Source organism: Mustela nigripes, chromosome 12 (genome assembly GCF_022355385.1).
Source record: "Mustela nigripes isolate SB6536 chromosome 12, MUSNIG.SB6536, whole genome shotgun sequence".
In the NCBI taxonomy this organism is placed as follows: Eukaryota; Metazoa; Chordata; class Mammalia; order Carnivora; family Mustelidae; genus Mustela; species Mustela nigripes.
The window spans coordinates 65,430,303-65,453,245 of NC_081568.1; the positions used below are offsets into that span (position 1 = coordinate 65,430,303).

Below are 22,943 nucleotides of genomic sequence, written 5' to 3' on the forward strand. Positions count from 1 at the left end.
GAACCTCCTCTTCCGCCTCAGTCCTACTCTATTGCTTCTATTAAATCATCAAAACCTAGTTTAAGTTTAATTTTCTGTGAAGACTTCTTGCTACTTTCCTCATCTGGCCGCTGTGCCATTTCATACATGTCTCAGTTCCAGCCATCACTGCGTGACATTGTAGTGCTTTATTAACTTGCCTCTCCTTGCTCCCCAAAAGATAGTGATGGTCTAAGACATGGACTCATTCATTCTTTTAAAATTATTATTATTTTTTATTAACACAGAATGTATTTGTTTCAGGGATATAGGTCTGTGATTCATCAGTCTTACACAATCCACAGCACTCCCCATAGCACATACCCTCCCCAAAGTCCATCACCCAGCTGCCCTATCCCTCCCACTGGACTCATTCATTCTTGTATTCCCACCACCTGCCACTGTTTCAATGTCGTAGGGACTTCTATGAGACCACTATTGCTGTGTAACAGTCTACCACAAATTTAGCAGCTTGAAATAACACAAATTTATTATTACAGTTCCTCCAGATCAGAAATCTAGGCATGGTGTGGCTGGATGCTCAGATCAGTGTTTCAGTGAGCTCAAATCAAGGTGTTATTCCAGGCTCTGGTTCCATACCGGGCTTAGGATCCTCTTCTAGGCTCAATGACTTTACAGAATTTGTTTCTCGAAGGTATAGGACTGATGTCCCCATTTTCCTGCCACCTACTGCCCAATGACTACTACTCTCAGCTTATAGCAGCCACTCAGTTTCTTGCCATGTGGCCCCAGTAGGAAGTTTACCACACTGATGTTTGCTTCCTTCTAGGCTGGCTGGAACACATCTCTGATTTCTTCTGTACCCAGCCAGAGAGAACTTTCTGCTTTTAGAGAGCTCACCTGACTAGATCAGGCTCCACTAGTATAATCTGGCTTTTGCCATTTGATGTATCCTAACCATTGCAGTGATATTTCATCATATTCAGTGTGTTCCACCCATACTCAAAGGAGTTAGACAAGGGTGAGAGTTCATTAGGGTTGACTTAGAATATTGCCTGCCGCAGGGCTGAATGAATAATGTCAAATAAGATGTGTTCCAGAAACTTATAAATTATAAACACTGCTATTCAGTTTTAAGATTTTTTTTCCTCTTGTCACTTTGGAATGCTTTTTAAATTGGTCCCAAATTTGTGTTTAATCCAGCATAGTTGAAGATGTTGCATGTGAGATAATACAGTAATATCCCTACCATGAGCACAGGTAGTACTGGAAATTCAGGGTAGGGGGCAAGACGTGATCTGACAACTGACTGACTGGCTGTATTATCTTAGGCAAAGTCCCTGAAACTCTCTGAATGTCATATTTCTCATCCTGTATAACATGAGCGGGTAGGACTACACAATGTATAAAGTTGGCCAGCTCTAATATTCTATATTTTCTAAGACTAAAACATACTGCTCAAATTAAAATCTAGCCAAGTGACTCACAATATCCAAATTCATTACAATAGTTCACAAAAGAATTTCATTATAGATGAAATTACAGTGATGTAATTTTAAGAGGAAAAGGCCATTTTGTGTTTAAATGAATCCACCGCTATATTGTTTGAACTTAACTAAATATAAATTGAGGTACACAACTATTGTTTTAACATTTTACATAAAATAGTGAAAAATACTGTCTTTAGATGACATATCTGTCCAATTATGTTCAGAAGTGAATTTTCTCCAAGATATTAAAACCTGATACTATCTTACAATTTGAATTAACTCAATTGATGACAAGCGAATAACTATCAAAGGCAGCCCTCAAATATTATGAATCAATTCACTGACTACGTGGGAAGCATGTTGAGATTCTTATACACATTTTGGAGGTTTAAGTCTTTCTTTTGTTTTTCTCAAATGAAGCCATTTTGACTAAGATAATTATTCTCTTCTACCTTCCCCAAAAAATGAATTCTAATTTTAAACAGGTATTATTAAATCCCACTGAAATAGGCTTCATGCAGATGTATTTGTTAAAACACCCCTTTATTGACTGTGCACAGTTATTAACAATTCACATTTTACTTTATCTACTGAGTGGAAGAGCATTTATTCTTTCATTAAAAAGTTAAGCCCTTAGGGCAGCAGCAGGGATGCAGAGCCTTCTCCTATAAACTGCACTGTCCAGTGAATGTAAAATGCTTCCATATTAATACAAAAGGGAAAAATAAATAAAACAAGTGCATTTCCCCCATCCTCCATTATCCGCTTGCTGCTGATATGCTCCTGTCATTTTAATAAAATGCCAGCATGTAAACAGTTTCTACACTGTTCCCATACTTCCATCAGTCAGAAGAGTAATGTAACCTTTTATTTATTGGGCACCACCTAGTTCAGAACTTCTGTAGGGCTGGGCAAGGCCACTGTCAAAGTCTTTAGGAAGATGCCATCTGGACAGAGTGGGTGGCGGATCATGAAGGCATCCTCAGCATCCAGCACCTTGCTGCTCAAGTTTTTGGAGCTGCTTTTCAAGTTTTGAGATGTCTACTCGATGCATCATCAGAAACTGGCCATTCAAGTGGAAGACAGGGATGTCAAATTTATACCTTTCATACCAAGCAGAGTTTCCTGGAAGTGTGATGTCCACCTCCTGTAAAATAACCTGAAATGGAGACAGACTAAAGCTCTGTATTTTAGAGAGCACAGAATGATACAACAGGCACAGTGCCAATCTGATGTCCAGATGAGCTCTCATGCTGAAGGGTTTTGCTGTTGTCTGCCTGTCTGAGGTCCCAAGTGAACTCATGTCCCTGATTTCCACAACTTGACTGATTTCGTTATATTCCTTAACTCTCAGTTTTGCTGTTTTTCTATAATACCTATTACATTCACTGTCGGGTCACTACTCCATTCCCAGTGAAATAAAATATGTCCCAACTGGGAAGCTGAGGAATCAGGACACATGCACTTTGCACGTAGGGATAGGAAGGGCATCATGGTTCGCTACAGGAGAACACTTCCATGGAAATGACAAGAGGAAGATAAAATGAATGGGGACACAAGTTTAAAGAAAGCATGATATTGCACCTGCTAGTTAGCTTTGGTTCATATTAAGAGTCAGAGTAAGAAAACCAGTACTGCTCAGAGAAAAACACTTAGGGGTAATGAGTTATGTGGAAATTAGCACTGAAATCTCTCTCTGAAGAACAGAAAGAAAACTTAAATGAAAAATCATTTAATCTTTTCCCAAAGAAAGGATCCAGGCAGATAATCTACACCACATACGCTATCCATTCCATATACATACAGGCACACCACTGTATTTATGCAGGTTTCCCCTGCTTTTCGAAAGCACTCATCAGGCCACTTGGCTGTTACAAAAGACCTACATTAGTACCTGTTTTGCTAATGGAAAAAATCTGAGGACTTTTGCTTTTATGAAAAAAGATGAAAAATGAAAATAGTGTTCAGTGTTGGTTTTGCCGTTCTGGAAGCAGTGCCTACACTGAGCAGTGAGAGTGGCACCACCAAGCTCCTTCCCTTGGGGCCCTCTTGCAGCATCGCAACACTAAGCCCCTAGAGCTTTGAACTGTGTGAGCATCTGTGCTTTATCTCAGTTTATTCTGTGTATGCATCAGCAAGAAATGTCCTAAAGTACCAGAAAAGCCTGAGAGAGGTTATTTCTTGGGTCTGGGAATGATAAAAAAATTTTTTTCATAAATGAATGTTAATTGCTTCTTTGCTTCACTCCACTTGGGCATGTGAAGGTTGGATAGGAATGCTCTACTTTCGGAGAGTGGAGGGGGAAACCGGTATTACCCTGTTTTTGTAGGGCTCCAGTATTTCCTTGGCTTCATCACAAAGGGGGCATGGATCCTACAGGAAGGAAAAAATAAAGCCATTAAATTCAAAGAATGGCATGTAGCCTGACAAAAACCACAAGAAGTAGATTATACTTACTTTAAAGGATATGCTTTTTTTTTTTAACCAGGTTAATTATACTGTTTTTTTTCCAAAGCAAAACATTGCCATAGAATCTTATAAATAGCTAGTGTTTCATATAAGTGGGCTGTCAGCATTTTTTAGTTGTTCTGCTTTGATTTTTCACCATAAATAAATCTATTTATACATATATGTATACACATATATAATAAATTTAGATGCTTACCTTTGTTACACACATACATGTAGAAACCGATCACATATACATCCACATACATCTAAATGTATTACATACATGTATATGTAGATACATACACATATACTACATTTAGATGCTTACATTTTTTGTCACTAGCTTTATCTGATGGATATCAGGGAAGATTATTTTTCATTGATTTATAATCGTAGGGCTTTGTCCTTCCTGTGACAGGAACACTTTTCTGGCCTGGCTGACATCACCAGAATCGCTTAAAGTCTATTTTGAAATGGAGGCATTGAGCTTTGCCTGCCTGTTTTTCCTCATCAGTCCACAGGAATAAACTCATTGAGATGAAGTTAAATAGTGATTGCCCCACCAAAAAAAGGGAGAAATCTCTATTTACTTCAGGTGATGATAGTACCAACTCTTTAATAGTCTGCCTGTTTTCTCATTGCAAGTGTCAGCAGTAGCCTTCCCAGGTTAATTCTCTGCCCGAGGAACAAGCAAGTTTTAGTGCTGGTTGTTTGTATTCTTGAACCATCCAGTGGAGAAGTGTTTTGAGAATGCTGTGGATCTTTGGCAGATTTTAAAATCTCAGCTCTAGACTCTAGGAACAGCTACTAGCTATAGGTTCTCTTGCATGAGCTCAAAATAGACTCACCATTACCGATGCTTATATAAAACCTGCTTTTTAACATGACAGGAAGAGGTAAGCTGTTATGTAAAAGAAAGGCCCCCTCCTCCAGTTTAACTCCCAGCTTGTTTTGAAATAAGGACCCAGATCATCAAAAGGCAGTTTTTCTTCATTAGGGTCTTTCTGGCCCTAACTTCCTGGTGCAGAGAATTAGGCTCATCATTTATTATGAGCACCATCAAGAAACAGATTATGGATAGTCTGTGATGTTTTAAGAGAATCACATTGAAATTTTCTAAGAAAGTTTCAAAAAGTCAACAGAAGATTTTAAAAAGCAAAAGTTGTTAGAAAAAGAACAAGCTAAAGAAGTACCAAATATACCAACATTTTGCTTTTATGTTAAAAAAAAAAAACAAACTTCAGTTGAACCTAGATCACATTTTCTGTTTTGTTTTTGTAAACATGGACATTGGGGCACATTATTTTGTATATATGTATTTTTATTAGGAAAGGTTCATCAACATTTAAAGAGGCCTATGAACTGAAAAAGGATTAAGACTCAGTGGTCTGGACCATTAAAACTTTCTTCTCTAGGATTTTCCACAGCACCAGCAGAGCAGGTACTTACTGTATCCCTAGAATGGAAAGGACGTTCATTGGGTTAGCCATCCCACTCCCCTTTCTGGTAGGAAGAATGTTGTGATTTTGCTGAGTGATTTTGCTGACTGTGGCTGACTGAATCCCTGAACAAAAAGGGTAGAACACTTGACTTAGGCTGAGACAGTCAGTGTATCATATCCCTCTTGACCACAAATGGCTCAGAGATTGGCCAATCTTATATACCTAGTGACACATACCAAGAATTCAATACAAATTTTAAGCTAAATGAAAGATTAGTGTGGCTTCCCCCTCCCCAGATGTCTATGGCTAACTTGGCCATTATTCAAACTGAAAAATAATGCATAATAGTTAGGCTGAGTGAGCACCACTAGCCTTAAGGGATTATTTTATTTTTGTGGCTAATTCTCATATGCATTTCTCATATGTAGACACAGATAATCAATTATTTTTATTCCATAATTTCCAATAATACAATATATACTATGGATATGAAAAGCAGTTTAGATTAACTATTTGCAATAAGAAATTCAATTTTTAAAAACTATTTTAAACTTTGTTATTAGACAGCCATCAGACATTTTAAGATTGCTAAAGATTGTCTGAAATCTGAAAAACATATTAAACAAGACAAGTTTTTTTGCTTGAATTGGGAATATTATTCCCTGAGGTTAAATGTTACCCCGTCCTTTCTTTTTTTGATTATATATCACACAAAGTAATGTTAACTAGTAAAAGGAAATCAGTGATATTTATATTACAAGTTTCAGGGGAAAAAAGCTCCTAAAAATTTTCAACTTTAAGTTGATGAACCTTTCCTAATAAAAAATGTTCAATTTTAAGTTATGGCTTAAAACTCGTGTTAGGGATATGAAAACAAGGACAGTTGTACTTGTCAATCCTTGTTATTTGTGGCTTTCATATTTGCAAATTTGCCAGTCACAAAAATCTATTTGTAATCCCAAAACCAATATCTGTGGCAATTTTGTGGTTATCTGCAGACATTCGAGGATATGCACAGAACAGTGAAAAATCTGAGTGCACATTGCCAGCGGAGGTCGAATGAGACAATGATCTGACTTACTGTTTCAGGTCTCACACTTGTCAACAGGTGTCCTTTTCCTGATCCACTGGGTGTCATGCTTTTTGCATTTTTGTGTTTTTTATTGATTTGGCTATTTAGAATGGTCCCCATGTAGAGGGCTGTGTAGTGTTGTGCAGTGTTTCCAAGCGTAAGAAGGCTGTGATGCGCCTCGTGGTGAAAATACTGTTAGATAAACTTTGTTCAGGCATGAGATATGGTGCTGTTGGCCCTGAATTTGGTGTAATGAATCAACAATACATAGTAAATAAAGTATCTTTAAACAGAAACATATGCCAGACAAGGCTAGTATTGATCAGCTGACAATATGTGGCCAGCAGCTCACTGGAGTCTAACCATAACCTCCCCTGGGAGCACTGGTTTAGTTCACTAAATTAGTTCACTAATTCAGTGTTTGTGGTGACTTTATGGAACACAGCCATCACAAGAATTAATTATGTTTCTAAGTGATGTATTTATAAACATCATCTCTCTTTTGATCGTTCTTCCTTCCAATGCAGGGATTGGGAGACTATTAAATATATTAGTTTTCCAACTGAAAAGTGTGAGACAATGAGGCATGTGGGTAGAAACCAGGGTTAGTACCATTGTAACTGCTACTATGAAGTTGGGGGACAGGTCTGAGGACAGCGTATTCCATTGCTTTCCTTTCAGCATTTCCCCATCCCTCTTCTTAAATGTACAACTTTCTTCAGACAACAATTGAACACTTTTTTTTGTTTTTGAAGTAGTAATTTTACTTTTTAACTCTGTACCTTTGTAAATAAGGTCAGCACAGGAAGAACAGTCTTCGAGGCAGAGAGATTTCTCATGAGGAGTTGAAGGGAGTATTTGGCAAGATGCATGCTATTTCCTTGAAACCAGAGCATCTTAATTCTGCCAAAAGAAAAATAGACCAATAAACTTATGTGCCCTAGATTTTGCTGTTTATAATATGAACAGTAAGCTGCAAGCCTATGATGGAATTTGATGACTTGAGAATTGCTTCTTGGACTCCAGGAGTGTCAGAGAGGCCCAGATGTTTGGCAAGTCTCCATGATGCCTCAACATTCACTGTATTCCAAACAAAACAGAACTTAGAATGGGAAAATATCCATATTTATGGATGAGCTGTGTGCCTACTCACTTGGGTTCTGCAGGCAAACTGCATGGGTTTGTTAATTTGAATACAAAATTAAATTTCACTTGCAGATTGTGCCAGCATCCTGATGATTCCCTATAATGGGGAGGTTTCCTGAGATGGTTCTTATCTGCAGAGATAGCTTATCTTGTTGGCAAGCATTCAACAACACAGAGCCACCTTCATAGTAAAGGAACAGTAAGTAAGGAGCACAAATCCCCAAATGACGGTTAAGGTTGTCACTTAGGAGATCCATGCCTCACTCTGCTGCAAAAGATGGGGAAATACAGATTGTACTAAGAGGACCTATAGGGGAGAGTTGGGTTGAGTTGACTTGTCAGGAGCAAAAATCTACTCAACTCCTTAAGTATTTTAAAAGGAGATTGCCATCATTTTTAAAAACATATACAAGTGTACTAGTGTTACTACTGGAGATACTCCAACACGAACAGCTTGGTAATAGCAGCATGTCAAACACTAGGCTTTGAAGCTCCCTCATCTTGCTTCTTTGCTCGACATAAGACAGCCTACTTATTCCTATTCTATTGAGCCTCCAGCTTTGTCCTTAAAACTACAGATATGATAATTTCACTTTTAAAACACATATGCACTGTTGACTTTATCATTTATCAATATTCTCAAAATGAATTCATTCCTGGGATCTTCATTTCTTAACTTTGCTTTCCAACTTCATCTCACTTTCCCCTCCCTTTTCTTGGCAAGCGGCAGCCACAAAGATTCCCTTTCTGTTCCTTGAATACCTAAAGATCATTTCTTTATCAGGATCTCTGTACTTGCTGTCCTTATGCATGAAAAGCTCTTCAGTAGCTTCCCCTCATTTGGCCTGGGTCATGCCTTAGTGACGACCTTACCAAGGTTGGCCAGCCCACCATGCTCCATTCTTATGCCTTGCTACGGTTTTATCTTTTACTGCCTCAAATGGCTTTACCTCTGTCCCCCTCTATTATAGTGTGACTTCCATAGGAGCAGGTACTTGTTTGCCCCAGTATCCCTGAGCATCTATAATTAAGTTGGCACACAGTAGGTATTCAGATATTTGTTTGAATATTTGAAGTATTGGAGTGAACCGTTCTCCACCTTTTTAGTCTCCCCTCTAACCCTAACCAGACACTCAGTGTGCACAGCAGTCACCAACTGAGCATAGCTCATGTTATAACTAAATGTTAGTATTCTTCAGGGTGTCCATAAGACTGTGGGCCAGGGCCCTACAGTTGGTCCCAACCCCTTCACCACCAGCTCTGATCTCTGCTCTCCGCAGAGCATGACTATATTAATAATGTGCTAATCTCTAGTGCTGACTAGGCTTCTTAGTGTAAGATTAGCTTTAAACTCATTTCAAACAGAATGATACGATTTTAGAGAAAAATACCAGCCCTATCAAACTAGTGTAAAGACCACAGGACAAAAAGATTGGATTCTGATCTGTGAAAACAATAATCTTTCCTTCACTCTTAAACTCATAGCCTTCCACTTCTCCCTGGATCTCCCTGCTAACTGAATGATCTCGATAACACATAAAAGGGAATGTGATGAGCACTTTGCAATGATCTGCTACCCACCATTATTCCAAGATGGAAAATAGATCCATCTACTTCCAAACACGCTGTGCTACTCTCAATTAAGTTTTAAACCCTGGTATACACATTTTTTATAAATTAAGCAGAATCAGCAACTCCAATAGGTAAATGTGGTCAGAGACGACAGCTTCTAAGCATGGCTTTGTCTACACAGGATATGAATGAGGAGGGAAGGTAGACTACTAGCCGTTTTTACACTGGGTAAAAATTTTTGCATCCTTGGTTTTGGGAAAGCCCTATAATCACAGTGGCACATCTTCCTAGGGAATAGAATTAAAGGAGCTGTGCTATAGGGGAGAAAGAAAACAAAAAATTAGTTTTGTTAAAGACAGAAAGATAGTTCTTGGAAATGAGAAGGATTGAGCCCTTTGTGGCAGTGACCTAAGACAACCACCAGGATAGTGAACCACAGGTGCATGCTTTTGGTGGAGGGATTTAAGATATATTGATGTCTGGCTGGTAAGGAAAGGAGAACTTACTGCTTTTTCCTAGCCGAGTTGAGACTGAGGTGTTAAGGCTTTAAAAAAAAAAAAAATTCACATTCACAAAGGAAATCTGCTTCAGTATTTCCAACATGACAAAACACAGCATGTGGTCTTGGTTGCACCCAAGACAAATAAAACCTGTCATAGTAAACAGAGTTGCTATTCATTCCAGATTTGCTGGAATATTTGTTAACCCAACCCAGAGAGCAGAGTCTTCAGTGATGCTGCAACGATTCTATTTAAAATTAGTTCTCTTTCCACTGTTAGACCTACTTCCACCTTTTCCCATATATTTAATCACTTAAACATGGCACATCTGTTTATGGAGAAATGCATTAGCATTATGCAGTTTTACTACCTGCATATTTTCCGAATGTCCTAAGGCACATGCATTTTACCACATTGTTAAATTAACTTCTTTCTTTGTAAGCACTGTATTAGAATATTATATTAGAGTATGATATTTAAAAAGCTCCCTATACCTCTCCTGGGCAGAAATAAGATCTGAAGTCTAAAATTCTGAACACAGGAGTCCGGTCAGTTCTAGAAATAAACGAAAAATGATACACCCCATTTGCCACTGCATCATACTCTTCTTAGAATATTTTACTAACTCTGTAAACCCTAACACTATTGCTGTCAATGTCACAGTCAGTGAATCATGCTTTCTTGAAGTAAAATCTTAATACAGGCTACTCTGTCAATGTGACATTTTCATTAGTTCTATTATTTTTGAGCAGTATCTCAGCATTATAAAAAAATACTCTGAGAGGCAGTTTCTGCCTGGTAGCTCATGACTTGGGAGAGGACAACACCTTTTTGATTATGTCATTGAATTTAGTCATGAAACTTGTGTCCTTACTACACACAGACACAATTTCATCCTTTGTATTTTGTTACATGCCTCTGTGATATGAGCAAAAAGAGCTGTGTTCATAATATCAAAGAAGCACAAATGGGTCACCTTTGTCATGGACAAAAAAAAAAAAAAAAAAAAAAATGTAAAAGGCATAAGACTGGATTTAGAATGTGCCTAAAACAAATTCCACAGCCTAACAATAAAGATGGTGACTCCTGCTGTTTCAAGTCCAGGCTGCTCAGAGGCGTGGATCAGCCACACAGAGAAAGGGAATGCTGGCTTTTCAACAAACTGAGGCTGACTCCAGTGGGCTTTATGGCAGAATCAAATACAACATGGGGGAGGACTGATTGGACCCATTCAGCCCTCCTTGAAGCCAAGATAAGGAAGATAACTTAACTTTATAGCATTTCCCCTGTGAGGCACTCAAGGGCATACCATTAAAGCAACTGATTACAGTACAGAGAGAAGCCAGGGTCGTTTGAGTCTTTATTAAGGATTATTCATTTCTTGCATGAGGAGCTGCCCAGACTAGGGCTGCATATCACTTATGTAGGGCCCCTGGATTCTTCAAACACTGCATGTGTCTGATTAGAAGAGAAACAACATTGTTCTCGCTTGAGTAGAGAAACTGACCTTCACTGACCAGAATTTTTATTCATACAAAGCATCCTTTGGCACGCCGAATCTCCAGGCTCACATGATCCCTCATCAGTAAGCTGCAGTGTTAGTTCATGAGCATAATGAAAAAGTCTATATAAGCCCAGGTACTGCCTTGGTTATTAACAGGTAATGTTGGAGCTTCACAAGAGTATAATGTAAATTTAATGCTGAGCTGACATTAACCAAACACTATTATAGTAGCTCCTGCTGAACGTGTGTTCCATGAGGAGAGGCTCAGGGCTTCCGTTTAGTCATCTGTGCCATATGAGATGTTAAGCCCTCATTTCACATTCATTACCATCTAAGTTAATGTTTCTATTTTTACCCAAGTGACTAGAAACACTCGTGTGTACGCACGCATGCACACACACACATATACCACACACCTCTACTGGGAACAAAAGCCCATCATTCTAGATTACTGAAAATTTATGTAATGAGATGAGGCTGCTCTTAGCAGACTTGTCTGGGTCACTGGGCTCAACCTAATGCAGGGAAACAGGGACACATGTTGCCACCCCAGTGCCCCTCTGTCTCCCCTTTGTCCAAACCTCCTCTTCTCCCAAACATGTGGGAGCCTAGCCTGGGATTTGGGTGACAAGGAGAGGCAGCATTAAGGGACATCCCCAAAGCTGAAAATGAAGCAGATACTATGACGTGTCAACTCCAAGGAGCTAAGCAGGGCAAGAATGAGGCTACAGAATAGAAAGAAACAGGGAGTGGGACGCTCACTCACTGGCATAGGTGGGATCGCAGGGGCTTTTCTAGCTCTGTAGCCTCTGCAGCCAGAGGACCAGGCCAGGGGGACTGCCTGAGAGGTGGAGCCAGCTGAGACAAGATGTCGCAACAAAGATCCAAGCCAACCACCCACCTATAGGCCCACTTGTACATGGTGTCATGCTCAGCTTCATTCTTTCCTTCTTTATTTAAATTGAGGTATAATTAACATAACATTTTAATTAGTTTCAGGTGTACAAACATGATTCGGTATTTATATATATTGTCAGACAATCACCACAGCTTCATTCTGACCATAGAGTTCGACTGCTGATTTGATCTCACATAACACATGAAACCATGAGTAGCCCTACATCATGCCCCAGACCTGGGGAGCAGGAAACAGCTTCTCACACCACACAGCCATCTCACTCCCTGTAGCTTCTATTTCCAGATTTCAGTGCCAACAGGTTTGTTCATCACCGTACAGGGGCCAGAGAAGGCAGTAGAAAATCAATCCCAGAAAGGAATGACTGGTCATATGAGTGCTTAGGAACAAAACCCTATTTTCTTTCCCTTCAAATTATTACCATGACAGTGAGATTTCCAAGTGTCTGGATGTCTCTATTCCACTGTTTATACTCAATGGTGCTACGTTAATTTGCATTCAACACACTGTTCTGTTAAGTTCTTTAACTGTTTGAAGGGTGGGCATTGCCAAGACACTAAGATTACCATTTCACTGAAGGTTTTCTTTTTCTTTTTCTTTAAAGATTTTATTTATTTATTTGATAGAGAGACCTCACAAGTAGGCAGAGAGGCAGGCGGGGGCGGGGGGGAAGCAGGCTCCCCACCGAGCAGAGAGCCCGACGCGGGGCTCGATCCCAGCACCCCGAGATCATGACCTGAGCCGAAGGCAGAGGCTTTAACCCACTGAGTCACCCAGGCGCCCTTCACTGAAGTTTTTCAACTCTACCACTTAATATGTTTGTTCTGTCCCTGTACCTCACCTCCTTCAAATTCTCTGTAAAATTAAACCTTTTTTTTTTTTTTTCCTTCATCCTGTTTGGTGTTTAGGCCATTTCTTGCCCTCCAAATAAAAGTCACATGGAGAAGTCACGTCCACATACTAGATGCAAGCAACAGGAATAATAGAAGAAATACTTCAGTGGATTCAGGAGAAGGTAGTTCAGTTCTAAACTGGAACAATATAAATACAGAAGCGATTGCAACCATGACATCTAATGTGCACCTTTAAATGCTATAAGAGAAAGGAGGATACTGTGAGCTGAGGTCAGAGGTGGTTTCACAAGAGTAAGATCCCAAATCATCTAGGATTTGGGTATGTCCAAAAAAGGGGAAACAATTCTAAAGATGGTGTGAGACACAAAGGTGTTGAAGGAGTACCATGGTCTGTCTGATGGGAGGCACTGTAGGGTTTTGAACGAGAGAGTGTTGTGATAAAAGCAGTGTTTTGGAAAACTGATCTAGCAGCAGCATGCAGGATGGACGTCAGAGGAAAGAATGGAGGTGGGAAAGAGAGAGATCGTTTAGGACAGCCTGGATGTGGGAGGAGAGTCACCTATTTATTCCATAATTATCTGATGTTTTCCATGTGTTAGAGGCTCTTATAGGTGCCAGGTGCAGTGGTGACCGGGAAAGCAAGGTACCTGTCCTCCTGGGGTCCGTATTCCAGTGATATTAAATCGAACAGTATCAGAGAGTGACAAGTAGAGGAGAGGGAGTAGACAAGGTGGCGTGATGGTAACTGAGGCAGGTCCTTGAAATAAGTACTCTGGGCTGGTGTCAGGTTTGCTGGGACTAAAGGCTAAGAAGATGCAAAAATCTGAAGTAGGAACATTTTGGAGAGAGGAATAGTAAGTGCAAAGGCTTTAAGGTGAGGACAACCTGAACTTACTGGAAGAAACGAACAGGACCATATGGCTGGAGCAGAGTAAATAGTGGCAGGAGACAGGGCTCAACAATCATCTGTGGGGTCACATCACCTAAGTACTCACAGGCCATGTTGAGATTTTAATTACAATTAGATTTAGAAGAAGGAGGTGACATGAATCTCATATACATTCTATTTTGTTTATTTATTTATTTATTTTTAAAGGGAATGCAAGCAGGGGAAGTGGGAGAGGGAGAAGCAGTCTTCCTGAGGAGCAGGGAGCCTAGGTTTGAACCTAGGACCCTGGGATTATGACCTGAACTGAAGGAGCCACCCAGGCACCCCTTATATACATCCTAAAAGATTACTTGAGGTGCTGTGTAAAGGTGGATTGCACGGTTGGGGGGCAGGGACCCTGTTAGAAGGCCACTGCAGTGGTCAAGGTAAGAAAGGATAGTGCTGTGGACAATGACAGAAACGGGGCCAACAGATCTTGGCCATGAACTGGATGTGAGAAATTGAAGATGCAGTAAGGACAATTCTAGTTTGGGCCTTGAGCCTCTGGTGGGTGGCAGCGCCATTTACTAAAATGAGAACAACTGAGGCAGAAATAGATTGAAGAGTATACAGGACTGAGAGCTCCGTTAGGGACAAGTTGGAGCTCATGGAGAGAGTGGCATATACAGGTTTAGTATTCAGGAGAAGAGCTAGGGCCGAAGACAAAAATTTGAGACTCCGTCAGTTTAGGGACTGTATTTACAGCTTCGAAACCAGATGAGATAATCTAAATAATACAGAGAAGGAAGACGGCACAGGACAGATCTCTGAGGCAATCCAACATTTAGAAGTTGTGTTGAGCAAGCGGAAGGAAAGGCTGGTGAGGTACAATGCAAACTAGAAAGGAGTGTCATCACAGAAGCCAAGGGAAAAAATTGCTTCTAGAATGGGAACGGGGTGGTGGAAGAATCTACCACAAATCAGATGGGATGAGTCTGAGAGTGCTTCAAAATAATGAAATCTTCTAACCAAAGCCTACCCTTAAAGTGAACTGCCTGTCTGGTTTTTGCCTAAAATAACACCTTAACTAAAAGTGGTTATTTCTAGTGAGGATGGAGGCAGTGCGTTGGAGAAGAGTGAAGGCAAAAGTTGATTGGGTATCTTCAAAAGAGATAATGAATGTGAAAATCTCCGTATCAGTTACAAAGCAGAATAGAGAAATCAGCTTTAACATTATTACTAAAATAATGCTAAAAGTAAGGCATTGTTATTAATAATGATAATAATAAGGAGCGCCTGAGTGGCTTAGTCATTTGAATGTCCAATTCTTTTTTTTTTTTTTTTTTAAAGATTTTATTTATTTATTTGACAGACAGAGATCACAAGTAGGCAGAGAGGCAGGGAGAGAGAGAGGGAAGCAGGCTTCCTGCGGAGCAGAGAGCCCGATGCGGGGCTCGATCCCAGGACCCTGAGATCATGACCCGAGCCGAAGGCAGCAGCCCAAACCACTGAGCCACCCAGGTGCCCCTGAATGTCCAATTCTTGATTTCAGCTCAGGTCATGATCTCAGGCTCATGGGATCAAGCACTGCATCAGGCTCCCTGCTCAGGGGGAATCTGCTTGAGATTCTCTCTTTCTCAAATAAATAAATAAATATTTTAAAAAAGCAGTTATGATGATGGTTCTCTTGACTGAAATGTGCTTTTACTGGCCTCAAAAGTAAGATTTAAATCTCTACTATAGCAATCTCAGAAATAGGGAATTGCAAAACTGAAAAATATTTCAAACAGAAGTCGCTGAAAATTTCAGACTATGGGTATTACTTAAGTAGGAATTTCTGAGTATATCACTGATTAAGAACCAACATATTTATCTTCTCAGGATGTCACTAAGTCCATCTAAGTTGCTAATATCTTGGCATCCAGTACTGGCTTAGCTTCCTTAGGCTTCAGAAAATTACAGAACAGGACACTGAAATCTAGTTTTCAAGGAGTCAAGGTTTCTCTTTGATAGGTTTGGGACAAACCCTTCCAGTTGCCCTTCGCAATACTTGCCTTTATATGTTCAAAGATTAAAAAATTCATCCATTTTACCAGTTGAGGACATCAACCCATGTACATCAAACAAGCCACCTAGGTAATGGTAAAGTTGGATTTTATTGATTGTCTTTCAAGACAAAACTTATTTCAAAATAATTTTGAATAACTTCTGTAGAGTGGTCAAAATAAATGTTATGTAAATGTAAATAAACACAGCTCCTGCTAAATCATCAGTCAGGCGAATTAAGTACCAATGGTAATTCCTCATTTAGGAGTTTGAGAGTCACTCCTCATACAGTTTCAGTAGAAATTCAGCATGTTTGAATTCCTGTGTGCATTTTTGGGTGAGGATTTTATAAATATAAACCCCAAAGACAGGCAACTGCCCCTTGTTAGTTCTGAAATGCTGGGCAGTTCCTCATCTGCTTCAGCTTCATCAGCTGCACAACAGAGTTGCTAGTCCTTGCCCTGTTCTCTCAATCGATAGAGATGGGGAGAAACTGTGCCCAGAGGCTTTGATGTCAAATGTCCTGCTGATCGGAGAAGGGGCTTCACACACTGAAGAAATGCCATGGCCATAGCCCAGGGCTTTGGAAGTCCCCAGAGAATCTGAAGTAGTTTGCAGCTGTGGGAACCTAAAATGCTAGACCATCTAAAGAGGACCAAAATTCACACAGAGATCCAGGCAGAGGTGTACAGGCGCTTGCTCGCTGCACACTTGCTTCTCAAGCTCCTCAGTCATAATCAGGAAGCCCTATCATCCAAAAAGACCCAGTAGGGGAGGTGATGTTAGCCTTGCCAGGGCACTCATCTTGCAGCTGAGCATCTGAGATGGAAAAGCGCCTCCAAAGGGGAATGATGTATTTTTCTCTTACTGTTTGACACATTTAAAAAATATTTTTTTTTTTAAAGATTTTATTTATTTATTTATTTGACAGAGAGAAATCACAAGTAGGCATAGGGGCAGGCAGAGAGAGAGAGAGAGGAGGAAGCAGGCTCCCTGCTGAGCAGAGAGCCCGATGCGGGACTCGATCCCAGGACCCTGAGATCATGACCTGAGCCGAAGGCAGCAGCTTAACCACTGAGCCACCCAGGCGCCCTTAAAAAATATTTTTTTAACAACAAACCCTCATCATCTCTGCATTCTTCTCCATATCCAGAAGCACCCCTATGTTTGCCTCGTAAGATGACAAATGTGAAGTGGAAGGGGAGAAGAATCTTTAGTGTAAACAAGAGTTTGTTTTAGAATCTTTGGACCTTAGCAGTCACACTTTCCACATCATTGCTTTAGTAATGGGCTTGGTGCACATGAAAATGTCAGGGGAGGGTCTCCAGAAAAACATTCAGCTGAGAAAACGATAATGAAGATGCTAATCATAAAAAGTAGTGTACTCCTACTACACACTCCCTCTAGAACCCCAGGCGTCCAGAGACGATTCTGGACTACTTCCTGTTAACACAGTAGGGCTAGCACACATTGCACCCCTCCTCTCATCCCAAAGACACCGACTCAGCATTTGGCCTTGAGCCAAAGAGGCATATTCTGAATTCAGAGTTGCAGCAATGTTCAGTACAATTACAACATAATGGCTGCAAAGCTGTTCCTGAAAGCCAAGAAAACCTGAATAATGTGGTTGGGTTATATCATACATGAGGGCTTAATAGAGTTAAAAACCAATTTGAAAATTCCTTCATTCCATAAAGATGGCATCAAGATGAGGGCAAAATCATTCTAGTTCAAGGGATGGGAACAAAGTGCATAAGGACTTATGCTGACTCCTTTCCACATTATCCTTCTTAACTAAAATGACCATCCCCTTTGAAGATATCTCTGGTATTTAATGCTGACCCAGAAAGAAGGCAATTTCATTAAAACGTCTTAGTTTTATTGTAACCAGCTAGTAATGCCAGTTTCCTTGCTATTTACAAAGCACACAATCCCATTTCCAAAAACAACTATTTGCAATTCAAAATCTGCCCACCCAGGCAAGGTCATCCATTCATCACTAATACCCCTACCATTTCCAATTCACCTTGCCAAAGAGATGGATTTATCTTCATGACCACACAAGACCTGAAAGATTTTTCATTCATTTTTAGCCATTTTGTAGCAAATGACTTTGGAAACTTTGAATTACTAAATCTGAGCATTTTCTTCGACTTGTGATACCAACAATACCTAGGCCTGCTCAATCTGAATGTTGGGGACCATATTCTCTTGAGGTCGTGCACCCACAACTCTCAGTGATGTCAGATTCTACAATCCTCGGATCCCATTCTGTTACTTAACACGTATGGGATGTCTTAATATTTTGGAAGTGGGAAGTGACTTCAAAGATCTCCTTGCATTATGGATAAACTAATGTCTTCCTGAAACCTTTCATACTGCATATTTTGGTTCATCTTTCTGTATTTTTTCCTTGAACAATGGCTTATTTTTATACATAATGAGACCAAAACAGAATTTTCAGAACTACAAGGAATCTCCAAGTTCAACCTCCTTCCTTTAAATTAAAAACAAAAACAAAAACAACCCTCAGAAAGCTTTATACATAAATCCTCAGCATACCAAACAACTGGTAGCACATTGTGTTTAAAGATTAATTTAAGGATGGAGAGTGAGGAAAGCCTCTGCTTCAGATAGCAGAATTCTTTTATTTTAAGAATGAGGTTCTGGTCTCTAAATCTAAGAAGATACAGATTAATTTCATTTTTGAACATGGAGTAACAGAGCTGAACTTAGATCTCTTTTTTCCCACTCTCATGTCCTAGGCTGACTCAGCTGACTGAATTTCCATTAAATAACACTATCCTTTCTCTTGGCTGACTGGAAGAACTATATGTTTTAAAAAGTAAAGAGTTAAAAAAATCAAATAATTCAATCTCATGTCCTTCCTCCTGACTAAACTAGAAGCCATTTCCCCGTGATTAGTATGAAAAAGTACAGGAACAACGAAAGGAAGTTCATTTGTTTCCAGGAGTAATGTTCTGGTTTCTGCTGCAGTCCCACTGGCAACAGAAGGAAGCAGTGTGTTCCACAAGCCTGCCCCATTATAACACAAAAAGCTGTCAGTTTTGAACTCCTTGGGAATTTGAGCAAAGCAGAAAAGATGAGAGTGGCTTTCTTACAATATTATTTGGGCAACCTAGCCTTAAAATAGTGACCATACATAGTCTCTCCTTAAGGAAGGATCAAATGAAGGTATTAGTGACCTAGGTAAACTCGTAATTTGGTATACCTTCACAAAGACAGTCTTCATGTATTTGCTCAACAAGTCTTTGGGTGAGGAGTTGAGCATGGAAGGCCTGAATGGAGGGGGAGACAGGGCTCCCGAAGCCATTCAACAGAACTCAGGCCCTATAGCTGATCAGGACACAGCTCCTTGGAAGACAGTTTGGTGACTATCTGCAGATTCTCAAATATGCATTTCCCTACTCCAAGCTGTTGATCAAGGTGTTAGTAACTGCAGTACTTATAACTGTATCTAGTAAGCTCTTGAAAGGTTAATGTTTTTAATCTTGAAAGGTTAATGTTTTATATAATCCTTTTCTCTACCTGTTGTATTCCCAATCATATTATAGATCCAATCGCCTTTCAGGGACACTGTGTTTTCATTTCTGTGGCATATACTGAGTGTTTGCAATGCGTCAGGGACTGTGCCAGGTATAGAAATATAAGAGTGATTAAGATCCTTTCCCTGCCCTTTAGGACCTTACACCTTGCACAGAAGAAAAATTTACAAATACAGTACTGCAGTGGTGAAGCCTATAGCAGTTAAATGGTTATTACCAGATACTAAGGGTGAAATGCTCTGAAATCCTGGGAGATGGATATTTTCTTAAAGTAGAAGGTATCTTGAATTTTGCCTCTATCTCTAGAAACCTTATCTTTGGTAAAGATTAGAATAAAAAGAATGATGTTTCCATGCCTCCAGGTTCCTGTAACTGGAACTGGAATATTAGGGATGTGGGATAATGATCTATGAGATACTCAGCCCAAACATTTCATTTTGCATATTCTTTCTCAAATGATTTTGTCCCTGAACTTGCTATGTGATATTACTAGGGGAAGGATGAAGGAAGCCTGCCTAGTCCCTGCTACCTGTGTGGATCCCTGGATCCAGATGGTTTCTCCCCTTCAAAATAATTGCAAACAAGATTAAAACTGCATGCAGGAACAATCCCAGCAGGCTTCTGGTTTCCTATGATGTATACTCCTTTAATAAAGCAGTGGCAAAATTAGATTTAAAATAAGGAACATAAAAAACCTTCATACTTGTACCATATTACCTCAGGGTCCTGCTATATGTGAAACACCAAACCCTGGCATTAGAGTAACTGAACGCATCAGCCAGCTAGAATATGCACACATTATGAAATACAAAAACTTAAAAAAATAACTTATTTTGAAGGCATATCTCCACATTGCCTCCAGGTACTTAAGAGTACAAGAGAGCCAGACATCTGGGATAAAATAGAAATACAGTCCAATAAATTCCCGAGTTGGAAAATCCTCATTTCTATTACCTTACCTGCCATCAATCCATCTAAATAAAACCACACAGCCACATTTTCTTCTAGTGAAGGAGACAAAAAAAATATTGATTCTTCCTCAGCAGGCCGCCACTACTGACCACAGAAAGTATGAAGAAAGAAAATCTGGGGAGACTGCCTGTCTAAAGCACCAGCCCCACCAATCTTAATTTTCCCAACAGGAACTTTCTGGTTCCACACAATTCTTTGGCAGAACGGGACTCAGGTTATCAGGCTATGATGTTTCACACAGAACCATGACTTAGTTGGGCCTTACCCTGATGTTACAGTGATCACTTAGTATTTCCAGAGAGACTTTTTTTTCCAAGTGTTTCAAATCTCACTGTATGTAGCTCCAAATATTGAAAAATATTGGTTAGAGAGTTTCATATGCATTTTCATAAGCTATTCTTCATATAATTAGTAAATTAAGGGACTACGGCCTATAACAGCTACCTCAACTTGTACAGTGGCATGCACACTGAGGCACTGGTGCAGTGGCTGCTTCACCAATGCAATGTGTAGATACAGGAGCCCTGGTTATATTGGGAAATGTGCTAGAAAGTGTTGGAGGTATAATAGGTTCTAGACACTATTCCTATCCTGGAGGAGTTTATAGCTTGGGATCAAGCTGGGCCATACTGTGTGTTGTGTGTATATATACATATACATATATACACACACATATACATATATACACACACACATACACATATATATTTAAAGTACCCTACAATATGAAGTACTACATGAAATAATATTAAGAAACAAGAACAACTATTATCCTGGCAAAAACCTTGTTAAAGACCGTGTTAGAAACAGGCACTTGCCTTTTCCCATTAGTAATTTCGCTGGGAATTCTTTACCTCTGGACTTACTAAAAAAAAATTCTATGAGCTGGTTTTTATCAGGAGTGGCCGACAAGGCTAAGTATTTGTTGAGAATTGTCTCTGATTTATTCTCACGTTGTTCACCACCCAGGGGGATGCTTTTGCCAGTAAAGCAGAGAGGAGATTCCCAAACCGCGGGACTCAACAACGTTTCCTACAGCACCTTTCAACCTTTTCACCCCCAGTTAAAGGTCAACATGGCTGCTCAAAAAGATTTATTTAAAAAGGCATCTCAGCGGCCTGCCAATTGAGATTATATTGCCACTTCACAGAATTCAATTAAACCGCGGATGGGGCTTCTGTGAAACACTGGAATTAGCGTGAAACTGAGATGCTTCCTGCTTCCTCTTAAAAAGCTGCCTTGTCCCGCTCGTTATTTTGTTCCCTTCCCAGAGCGCCATCAGTTGTGCGGCGCGCGCGCGCGCACACAGACACACACACACACGCACACAAATGCCTATAATCTCCCCCCGGAGGTTCATGGATTTATGGCTCTCGGTTTAATTAAATTCCCTCTAACGACAATCGAAATTGGCAGCTTGCACTCCAGCGAAAGGTTCGCGTGCCCCGCTTCCCGCCCCAGCGCCGGCTCCGGGCTGGGACCAGAGCTCCCACTCCCCGCCGCCAGGCCGCCCGCACCCACCTGAGCCGGCAGCCGGCTACGTCGCCGCTTCCGCTCCGACCCCGGCACTTCCGCCCGGACCGGCCCAGATCCCGCCCCGTAGCTCTCACTTCCGGCCCAGCAAGCCAGGCTTCGGGCGGTCCTCTCGGGGTCGCACAGCCAAGCCGGTCGCCCGTTTGTAGGGTGGGCCACCTCTGGGCAGTTTCTCAGGAAAAGAGAGACGCAGTAACGAAGGCCAAATGTTTAAAAAAAAAAAAAAAAAGGTTCCTAGCCTGTTTGGGGACCACTTAATAAGGAGCCAACTTTGAAAATGGGCAGTTCAGGCTTTTAACTCTAACCTGTGTTCATTCACTCATTCATTTAATGTTGAGTGCCTTCCTCCCCTTGGTCCCTGCTGAGCTAGGTTATGGGCAGCTGTCCTCTTCCCAAACTTAAGTAAAGCAAGTCACACATTAGGCAGTAATCCTTTAAGTAGGCCATGAGTTCAGTGAGCTAAATACATTGAAAGGGAAGGAATGTGAACCTTTAAAAATTAGGTGGAAGTGATCTGCCTGAAGAGGTAGCTTTTGGGTTGGGATGTGAAGCACCAGGTGGGGCAGGGACAGATCTCTCTAGGCCTGTGGAAGTCGGACTGGAGGGAGCCGGGCACCAACAACGCATAGAAGACTAGTGTGGCTGAGGCATAGAGAGAGTGGGGAGAGAGGTGCAAACGGGCCACATAGGGTAGGCAGGAGCCTTTTTTTCAGTTTTGTGCTAAGGACAGCTGGAGGAATTTTTGTTGTATTCTTTTTGTTTGTGTGTTGGAAGGGGTTGAACTGATTGCCTTTCCATACTGAAAGGATCACTCATCCTTGGGAAGGAGATGAGAAGGGGTTGGGGTAGGTGAGAGCAGAGTGCCAGCTGAGAAGGCAGGAGGCCCCTAATTACTCCAGGGCTGAGGTGTGGGGGCTTGAATGGTGGTACTCTGAATAGAAAAATGATATGTAATTATAAGAGCAATGTTTAAAGCTAGCATGGATTGCTCACATCAGCTTCATACTCATTAACTTGTTTAATCTGGGGAAC

General features: G+C 40.6%; 1 protein-coding gene across 1 annotated transcript; it reads right to left on the bottom strand.

Moving 5' to 3' along the window:
- Positions 1–260: 260 nt before the first annotated feature.
- On the bottom strand, positions 261–21,996 carry C12H5orf63 (chromosome 12 C5orf63 homolog). The gene is made up of 4 exons (XM_059416573.1): positions 21,900–21,996; positions 7,217–7,337; positions 3,786–3,842; positions 261–2,628 (listed from the first exon to the last, which is right to left on the bottom strand). Exons 2-4 carry the CDS (start codon positions 7,328–7,330, stop codon positions 2,452–2,454), a joined length of 348 nt encoding a protein of 115 aa, XP_059272556.1. The 5' UTR covers positions 7,331–7,337; positions 21,900–21,996; the 3' UTR covers positions 261–2,451.
- Between the last annotated feature and the right edge of the window lie 947 nt (positions 21,997–22,943).